Source organism: Phalaenopsis equestris, unplaced genomic scaffold, assembly GCF_001263595.1.
Source record: "Phalaenopsis equestris unplaced genomic scaffold, ASM126359v1 Scaffold000964, whole genome shotgun sequence".
Lineage (NCBI taxonomy): Eukaryota > Viridiplantae > Streptophyta > Magnoliopsida > Asparagales > Orchidaceae > Phalaenopsis > Phalaenopsis equestris.
The window spans coordinates 33,141-43,205 of NW_018165403.1; the positions used below are offsets into that span (position 1 = coordinate 33,141).

Sequence of the window (10,065 nt, forward strand, 5' to 3'; positions counted from 1 at the left end):
AAGTCTCTCCAGAGGTGACAATCCAACTAAATATGATAAGTTAAATATCTTCATCGACTGACTAATGTGATAGACTCACTTGTGAGATGAAAACACAATTAATAGAGTCACAAAAATTTTGAAACAGTTTCCAAATAAGCAAAAAATTGAAAAAAGAATTACAAGTATCTTGTTCCTTAGATTTTTTAAAACAAAAAAGATTACAAGTTTTCCATGAGCGATGTTCTAGCAAATGGCCAACCGATCTTCACTACCAGAGGCATCTGTTTGTTCAAAGGATCCATCGGACTTTCTCAGGATCAAAGCAGAGAACTCATCTAGGTCATTGAACTTGGGATTGACACGGTCGTGTTGAATGCATATTTGGATAGCATAGTCCATCCCGCATCTAAGATACTATGTCAAGAAGTTGTTTTGTTCTCAATTAAAAACAGACGACGCAACATTTTTATTTAGTCTTATGACTTTCTTCTTCAATTCCTTTATGGTGTCAAAGGATTCTTGATTAGCCTTGAGAGAATTATCAAATTTGAGTTGTAGGGGGTCTCGATCATCATGAACTCTCCACAGCTCCGCCTTCTGAGAGGCAATCTTCACCTGGTCCTCGCCCATAGACCTCTTCAACCTGACTAGTTTTGGTCCTAAAAATAGATAGCTTGCTCCTCCATCAAGAGAAACCAGTATGCATTTTAGTAAAACTCTCATGACTGAAACATTCCAATGTTTTACCTAGCCTCTTGGATAACAACAACTCCAATAAGAGCGATGACATACCTTTATTATAAGTCAACTACAGAAACTAATCCTTCAACATGTTCAAAAGACTAAACCACTTGTCAATGTCATTCCACATACATCCATCTACTCACTATCCGGGCTCTTACACAAAATTCCTCTTACTTCTTTCAACGGAGGGAAATGAGGGTTGATCATTTCTTCCAGCAGCTCCTTCCCTTGCCTACGAATTCCTTCCCCCTCTAAGGTAGGTGAGGGCTTGTAACCTGGAGATGGGGTTTCTTCTTTGAACGAAGACACAAACCTAGAAGGGGTAACGGGTTTGCCTGCCCTTGTATGCTTGTATATGGTGAGGAAAGAAGATTCACCGACCCATAGGTCAAGTAGAACGGTGGTATTCAACGGCGCATCAGATTTTGAAGCAAAGGGATCAACTGCAGCTACATTTTCACTAGATGTCCCTTCATAAGCGGATCTCCTCCAATCACCTTCACCTGCATCAACAAAATCAGAAGCAAACATTAAAACGATAATAATCACCTCGTGGATTACCGTGTCTTGAAAAATAACTGTAGTTTCAGCATAGAGGTAATATATTTCTAGGCCGCACTATTAAAGAGCGGATCCTCATCTTCTATGGAATCACCTATCATCGAGGGAAATTTCTATTTCTATTTCTTGAAGGCTAGCTTCTCTATCATCATGCTTGCTCGGGCTACCTCATTGATGTTCGAGAGGCGCAATTGATCCTTGGTCATCTCATCCTTCAACATCTAGGTGATTGTTGCCTCAATGGTGTATTGCACGACCAAATATGGCAACCACTCAACATCACCTTAGTGATATCCATATCTTACGGAAGGGACTTCACCTTCTCCCCTATCAGTTTGAATAGTTTGGACTGAGCACCTCAGTCGCCAGAGCATGAACTGACCAAAAATTTTTCCTCAAATCTTTTATATTATTTTCAACTCCGAACAGTTGGTGTTTCTTACCGCTAAAAAATATGGCAAAGCCCTCCTTAGCGACCTTGAACGAATAAAGTAAGTAGCCAGGTTGATTGACCATGAGATGCACTCTTGACAAAAGAAAATAATGAAGGTTATTATCAAGACTTGGGAATTCAACAACACCTCGTGCGCAATAAAAATGCTTTGAATCTTGTCACACAGGGGCAACTAGAGATCGTACTTAAAGTTTTGTCGATAATAGACCTAATCCTTACCCACATTGTCCATCGCATGCACCTATCATGAAATCTTTCGAAGAACAATGTTGTTGTCAAAAACGTATTTCCTCTACAAATCCTCCACATCATTCTCTGTCAAGAATGAAGGATCGACACTTTTAAGAGAGGTTAAAAAGGTGGAAGAACATTTGGGAGCCATCACAAAGAGCAAAAGCCGACTGAAAGACAAAGGAAAAAGAAGGAACAAATGCACAAAGAAAGAAATAAAAAAACATAAAGGATACAAAGTGGTCCCTCACCCTATTTATTGGTCAGGAGCATGAAATGAGGTATCATATATTGATAAATGTATATCCAAACATCATTTCATTTTATATAATGGTCATTTTGTTACAAGTAACATCATTATAGATCTTAAACAAAGTATTTTATAAATGAGTCTTCCAAAGCTTCAGTCGGGACGTACCCCTTCTCAGTCAATCTTTAGTGGACTAACTCTCTACCGAAACTAATTTGCTCCACTTGATCAACATTGTGTTGAAAATTCCGCAGAACTATTGACTCATGAAGTGATCCTAGTTTGTCAACCCGCTTTGTGAGGTAGAGACCTCTACTCGCAGTACCGCTACCTCCGAGTTTGTTGTGACCAGAAGTGCTGACAATTTCCACAATAGATCTTCCTTGGAACCTCCGTATGCTCCTTCTAAAGGATGGAATACACCCATCAAAGGTCTAACTACGTTCATTCGCTGGTTCATAAGTCCAGAGAAAAGCTGCCGCCAGTTACTTATTCTGCTAGGAGCTGTTGAAATGGCAAACAAGGTGAAAGAGTTGGATCAGTTGTAGGCAAAGGATCGAGAGGTCAATGCTCTCCTTCATCGACCAATGATAGAGGTGCGACGATCACACCTTACGACATTGTCGTATAGTAGGAGCAAATTCGGTCCCATCTTTCATGGTCCACCATTCTCGTGATCCTTTGACTTGAGCGATTCACCTACAATAAGATAATACCAAGAAATTACTAAAAAACATGAAAAATTAAAGAAAATACTCACATACTTAAAATAATGTCCATTGAAGAAAGGGTCTCTGAGAGCGCGTACCTCCCTTACAACAGGGTACCTTCATTTTTCTCTGGCGATGGTTGGGGAGAGCAGGATACTATCATTTCCTTCAACTCCCTTTCACTGACCACAATGCCTCCAGCAATCAGCCCTGCTGTCCCTCAACAGTCACACCCGTGCTAGGTCTGGGAGTCGGGGTTCTCTATCAAGGCTTTTTTAGTGTTTTTCCCTCAGAATACTTAGATGAGTCGAATTGATTAGCTGACAAAGGTTCGGGTATCAACTATTTTTCTTTCTTTATGGACCTTTTCATCTTTACATAGTAGAGATCAGAAAGTCCATCATAACTAGAAGTTCGAGATCCACTTTGTCTCAACTTGTACCATCAACAATGATATGCCTCAACTATCTAAGGATAGTTGGCAACAAAGAACGTAATGCCATCCCTCTTGGCCTATTTATAGGGCTCATTGTGCACAAAATCTAAAGGAAAGTTAAATATCAAATTAATTTTCTCAATTTTGGTGTCATTGATTGCTTAATAATTTCCCTGCCCTTACCGTAGCCGTCAATATCAAGGTGCAGGAAAACTCAAAAGATCAAATATGTATGTACCAAAACTACAACATGAATCTTAGAGTGATCAAACAACCAAGGATGATGACCAACCAATTAAAGTGTCTAACTGAAGCAGCATGATCTGAACCAACCATTCGATGACCTACTGCTCGATCTAGTTGGCTGACAAACAATGTCGGTGGATCCAATTAGCGAATGATGCTTATGGTCCCAGACACCTAAACTCTTTGTAAGGATGTTTGTTTGTAACCAGTCGACTGTTCGACTTTTCTTCAATAGGAGCAATCGTTAGGCGACTAGTCGCCCAAACTCAAATAAATCGGCCAACTGATAGCCGCTGTATTATTCTTAAATTGTAGCACAAATCTGATATTAAATTATCATATTATTTACATTATGGGTGGTTTCCATAATCGTTCCCTCTTTTATGTAAATGTACAAATAGGGCTTTATAAATAGGGGTCAGAAGATAAATAAAGAGACTTTTCCCCTACTTCTCTAACGGAAATTCTTTGACTACCCTGCTCTCTTTCTCTCTTCCACTAACTCTCGAGGCAAGTCTTACCAAAGGACAATCCAGGATTCATAGCTATTAAAATGTGCCGCAAAAGCAATTTTTAGCTATTTTTTCGTAGAATTTTTAAAATTTGGATCATACATCATACATCCAATTATATGTAATATTAGTACAAAATTTATATTGACAATCTATATGATTATGAATTGTATCAATGATCAACTAGTAACATAATTAGTTGTCTTAAAACTTTTAGAAGGCATGCTTTAAATGAACACAAGACTTATTGGATGAGTATAAGGTTTGATGTAGCTTTATGTTTTGCTCAAAATAGACAAGAAAATTGACCATTCAATATGAGTTTATCTTCAACATCTATATTTGAGTTATTATGGAAGTTAGTTGATAGTTCATAATATTCGCATGAGCGTTATTTTTGTATAATGCCAACATATTATAACAATCGTAATTGACTTGTGGTATATGTGTTGGCCAAAATGGGAGAACATATTTTAAGAACATTTGCTCTCAGAATATTCTCATATTTCTTTTGCATTGATTTCAGATAAAGTAACCCAAGTACTATGAGTTCATCACATTTAGTTTTCCTACTTCAACAAAACTACATATGCTTCTAATGATTAGGAATAGTTTGTAGTTTATACTATAGTAGTTTGCCTATCTTGCATGCATATAGGTCCTGCTCACACATGCACCCCTTTGAGTTCTACTCTTCATGTAAATTTTCCATCAAAGGCCTGCATGAAACTATTTATTTCTTCTGTAATAAAAAGTAAGGATTCTCATTGTTTGAGAGCCACGCAATAGAATTTGAAAGCCTTCTATTTAGATTGATTGAAATAAATTGTATGATACTTAAGAGGATTATTTAATTGCTCAATTAATATAGTAAAACATGTAATTGTTATGTGTATGTTGTTGGGCAAAGTTGTAATGAAGACTATGGTAGGAGACCAACGGGTTGGATGTTTTATGTATCTTATTCTTCCATCTTGTTTACTGTCCATTTATTATTTTTAGGAGATATCTGGAGAATTATTATGCTATTATGATTTTGCGTATGTTTCCATGCTTTTTTATAAGAATGTGATAAACAAGTCACAGAATTGGAAGAATGAGTAGTTGAAGGTTCCATAGATTCAACAAGAGTTGAACTCAAGAATTGACCCAGTTGAGACTCGAACCTAGGGCAGAGGGGACTTACGCTGAAGCTGCCTTCCAACAAGCCAAGATTGCACAAATCTTCATATATTTATAGATGTATGTATGTATGTTTGTCTGAATCTAATAGTTATGCTTAAGAATGAGATTTTGTACAATGGATGTTCATCAGTACATGCAACTGCACGGACGGTTCCCAATAGATAAGAACCAATAATAAAGTAGCACCATTTTACCCATTATTATAAATTAAATTTATATATCCATTCATATTTTGAGGATGTTAAATTGCATTGACTTAAAGCCTCCAATACAGGTGCCCTATTTTTTTGCTTCCATATTAATTAAATAATAAATTCATTTATATATACACACGCACGCACAGAGAGAGAGAGAGAGAGGGGAGGGAGAGGAGGGGGAGAGAGAGAGAGAGAGAGAGAGAGAGAGGGCTAATGAAGATAACCATATATTTCTCTATTTTTTCTCTTTCTGGCATGCCTCAGTTTGACTAATCAAGGATGAATTTTTTTAATAAGAAAGTATTATATTTATTATTTAATTTGAATAATCCAATTATAAACTAAATTACCTGGAACACATCTAAGTATTTACTAACTAATGTGCTACCGGCTTCGAACAACTACTGACCACATGATAAACGCTTCTTTAAGAACTCAACATGAACGCCGAATTTTTAGGTGAGCCATACCTAACCATCTCCCATGCTTCTCATTATCCGCTCTAACATCATCCATTTTGCAACTTGCACAATCAATTTTTTTTATTATCTTACAATTCAAATAACTCTCTTTGTCTTACAAAAACCCCCAAAAAATTACTAAAAACAAAAGGAAAAAAAAAAAAGAAAAGAGAGCCTAAGATTAACAAGAGAAACCAGTTCGTGGAGGCACATAGATAGCATCCAACATATATGTAGACATGCCAATAATTATACAAAAAAGATGAAAGAAATTCAAGTACTCTCATTCCTAATTTCAACATCTAAAAAAAGAAAGAAAAGGAAACAAAATTATAATAGATAACCTCTCAGTTGGTTTCAAGACTTCTATAATCCAGCACTCCTCTGCTAAGCCCAAGGAAGACACCACCACACTTGCATTCACCGCTGTTCTTCACACCCAATTTACAGCTGAAACAAAGACCCATCAAAGCTCCACCATAATCACAAATCTCCTCCTTTTTCTCATAAGGCGGGCTTATGCTGAGCTCCAGATTCAAATCTGGGCACCGCCACTTCATCTTCTTCTCCTCCTCCTCCTCCTCCGCCGCCGATCGCCTCCACATAACCATCATCTTCTCGCTATCATTACTGTTGCTGCTGCTACTGCTGCTGCTGCTCTTATTTCCACCTTCCTCTCGCTTAACCGAGTCCACCGCTTTCTCATCCCCTTTAAAGAAGGATATCGTGTTGCTCGCCTGTATCTCATGCAGAGGTCGGTGCGTCGCCGGATCTATCCCCCTGCTGATCAATTTTCGTTTTATGTGCGTATTCCAGTAATTCTTGATCTCGTTATCTGTTCTCCCCGGTAGCCTCGCAGCTATCAACGACCATCTGTAACAGACACAGGAACCCTAAATATCAGTATGAAAGCAAAATAGTAACAACAATAATAATAATAATTAGGTTTAGAAATTGAGAAAGATTTACTTGTTGCCAAGGAGGCTGTGAAGTTTGATGATGAGCTCATCTTCCTCCTCGGTGAAGTTCCCCCGCTTGAGGTCCGGACGAAGGTAGTTGATCCACCGAAGCCGACAACTCTTACCGCACCTGAGGAGGCTGGCGGCCTTGGGAAGAGATCGCCAGCAACCCTCGCCGTTCGCCTTGATATAAGCGATGAGGCGCTCGTCTTCTTCCTTAGTCCATGCTCCCTTGTTGGTGTGAGCTTTCTCACAACAAGGTGATCTTCCCATGATGATGTGAAGTCTTTTCTCTTTCTGTGTCTCTCTCTGAAGAGTTACTTGCTTAACACCAATTGAAGAGCTTGGAGGTGGGATAAGATATATAAGAGTTTGACTAGGAGAGAGAAAGGTGGGGAGGGATTTGATTAAAATTATAGGGGGCTTCTAGAAGAGATTTGGTAAGAAAGAAGGTGGGGGGAAGAGGAAGGAGAGTGGATGTTGGTAGGCTATTAGTTTTTCCTTCTTGTTGCTGATGATGACATGAGAAGATATTGTGTTACCAGTTTAGAAAGGAAGAGTTAAATTCATGGAGAAATATTATATTAGGTTATGGTAGGTATGGGATGGGATACCTAATTAATTAAAGGAGGATGATGAGGGCTGATTCAGGTGTTATCTTGTTTGGGCGGTTATTATTTATTTTGCTCCATTTGCCATTGGCCCACTTCTGCTCTTATTTGTGTGGAGCTGAGCGATGATCACATAAGATATGTTGTTCTATTCTAAAGATATGTATCTAGGTAGGTTATTATTTATCTTCTTTTTTTTTTCTTCTTTTTTTCATTAATCTTGAGTGAAGAAGTTTAATCAACTCAACTACTCATGATATGCAGTTATGACGTTTTTTTTATTATTTTTATTTTCTTATGATGAGGGCTTCTGGCACTGCTTCTAAATCTTACCTAATTAAAACAGTATTGTTATGTTGATAAGAAATTATTTTTAACTTTTTCTTTATTTTAATATGATATTTGAGAGTTTATTATTATTATTATTATTATTATTATTATTATTATTATATATATATATATATATATATGTTTATGGAGATTCAAAAAATTTTTATTTTTCTTTGGGCAATTCTTATTCATTTACATGTCTAACATGTAAACGACAATTTTTACATTTATAAAACTCAAATCTTTAACATCACATCAAAAGTAATACTTTTACTTATATTTTAAAAGTCAATTTCATCTTTTTTAAGCATAAGTTTGCAACACTGTAGTGTTATAAATGTAAATACTAAATTTTATGTGCTAGATATGTAAATCCAAAATAATTTTGTGGTAGGTATGTAAATTTTCCTAATTTTTAAAACAACCATATAGATAGATAGATAGATATATGTCTATATATATATATATATAGAGAGAGAGAGAGAGAGAGAGAGAGCGAGAGAGAGAGAGAGAGAGAGAGAGAGAGAGAGAGAGAGAGAGAGAGAGAGAGAGAGAGAGAGAGAGAGAGAGAGAGAGAGAGAGAGAGAGAGAGAGAGAGAGAGAGAGAGAGAGAGAGAGAGAGAGAGAGAGAGTGAGTGAGATTATATGCCTATAAAATCACTTTGTACCTAACTTCACATATCATTTATAATTTGATTTCAAAGCCCAAAAAGATGACTTTTTTTTAATTTATTTTTGCTGTTTTGGGACTGATGTGTAATCATAGGAGTCACTTAAAACGCTCAAGGCCTTTATGGAGAAGTTAGTAGAGATTGTTCCTCTCAAATTAGAATATCTTAGCTCAAAGCAAACTCTAATAACCGTTACTAATCATTAATTTCTTAGCTAAACTGGTATAACAATTATATATATGTAAATATAAATAATATACTGTATATAACACTAGTCATAAGTATTTACATATCAAATTAGAAAAAAATTATGATGCGAGCAAAGTCAAAATCAAAATCTGAACCGTTCGTTGGCTTAGAAACCTTGATTGAAGTGATCAGTACCAAGCCAATTAAGTTCGTTCAAAATATCGCATTATTAGTGTCCATAATAATACAAGTTGAAAATGAAATGTAACCATACTCTATTATTGAACTTGTATGGTTAAGGAAATACTGACTTGTTACTCGGCGGAATGGTAAAGCTTTCTCACAAGATTATGTCATTAATCTTCAGATAGAAAAGTAGAATAATCTTACAGGGATTGCTGACCTCAAACATGCAACTAATCATTAAAAAAATTAATTTTTTTAATTATTTACATCAATCTTTTTAGTTGTTGCTGAACAAAATTTTCAAACATGCGCTAGGCTCCATGATGAGAGCCTGCGCCATGTCCCTAAAGATTTGAGAACGCAGCGCCACTGGGGATCGAACTCGTGACCCGAGAGGACATACAGTGAACCCCGCCAACCAACAAGCCACGGCTTGCAACACACACACACATATATATGTATGTATGTATGTATATATGGGGTGTGTGTGTGTTTTACTTTATTATGTAATTAATAGTTTCTTTTTGGATTAAATAAAAGAGTTTTCCTTTTATGCTTTCTGTGAATTAAATTTTATTATTAAAAAGAGGAGTCCATAGTACATAACACTAAGTTTAGCAATCTGTGGTGGATACCTTCTTGCTTTGTAGTTGCTTAGTACACAACAAATTGTTAGGTACGTGATGTAGGAGAAAATATCTCTACCCACCTCCATTCCACGTAGCCATCATGGAGTCCACATATATTTGCCTTCATTAATTCTAGAAGATAGCCTAATTAACTATTTAATTACAATTATTTATTTCAAAACTCCTTGTTTTCTTAAAGCATGTTTAAATAAACCTACAACTTATAGAGTTGGGTAAAAATAATAGTCGGGAAGGTATGAGAAGATTTGAAAGGTTGTGTGGTGGGGAGGATTTTTAGGTGAATTTTATAGTATCTACCTTTTTGGTTTGTATTCAATTATATTAATAGTAACATAATTTTAATGAATGACAAGATAGAATACTATATCTGAAATATAAATCAGAAGTAAAAAGCATACAAGTGACATAGAGAGAATCACAGTAAGTGATGTTTTGAAATGGTAGTTAGAGCCAAAAATTATTTTTGAGGCATTATTTTTTATTTTTTAAAAAGTTGTAAA

The 10,065-nt window shown here is 36.3% G+C and overlaps 1 protein-coding gene across 1 annotated transcript; it reads right to left on the reverse strand.

Moving 5' to 3' along the window:
- Nucleotides 1-6,137: 6,137 nt before the first annotated feature.
- LOC110032533 (myb-related protein 308-like) lies at nt 6,138-7,447 on the reverse strand. The gene is made up of 2 exons (XM_020736194.1): nt 6,939-7,447; nt 6,138-6,842 (listed from the first exon to the last, which is right to left on the reverse strand). Exons 1-2 carry the CDS (start codon nt 7,199-7,201, stop codon nt 6,317-6,319), a joined length of 789 nt encoding a protein of 262 aa, XP_020591853.1. The 5' UTR covers nt 7,202-7,447; the 3' UTR covers nt 6,138-6,316.
- Between the last annotated feature and the right edge of the window lie 2,618 nt (nt 7,448-10,065).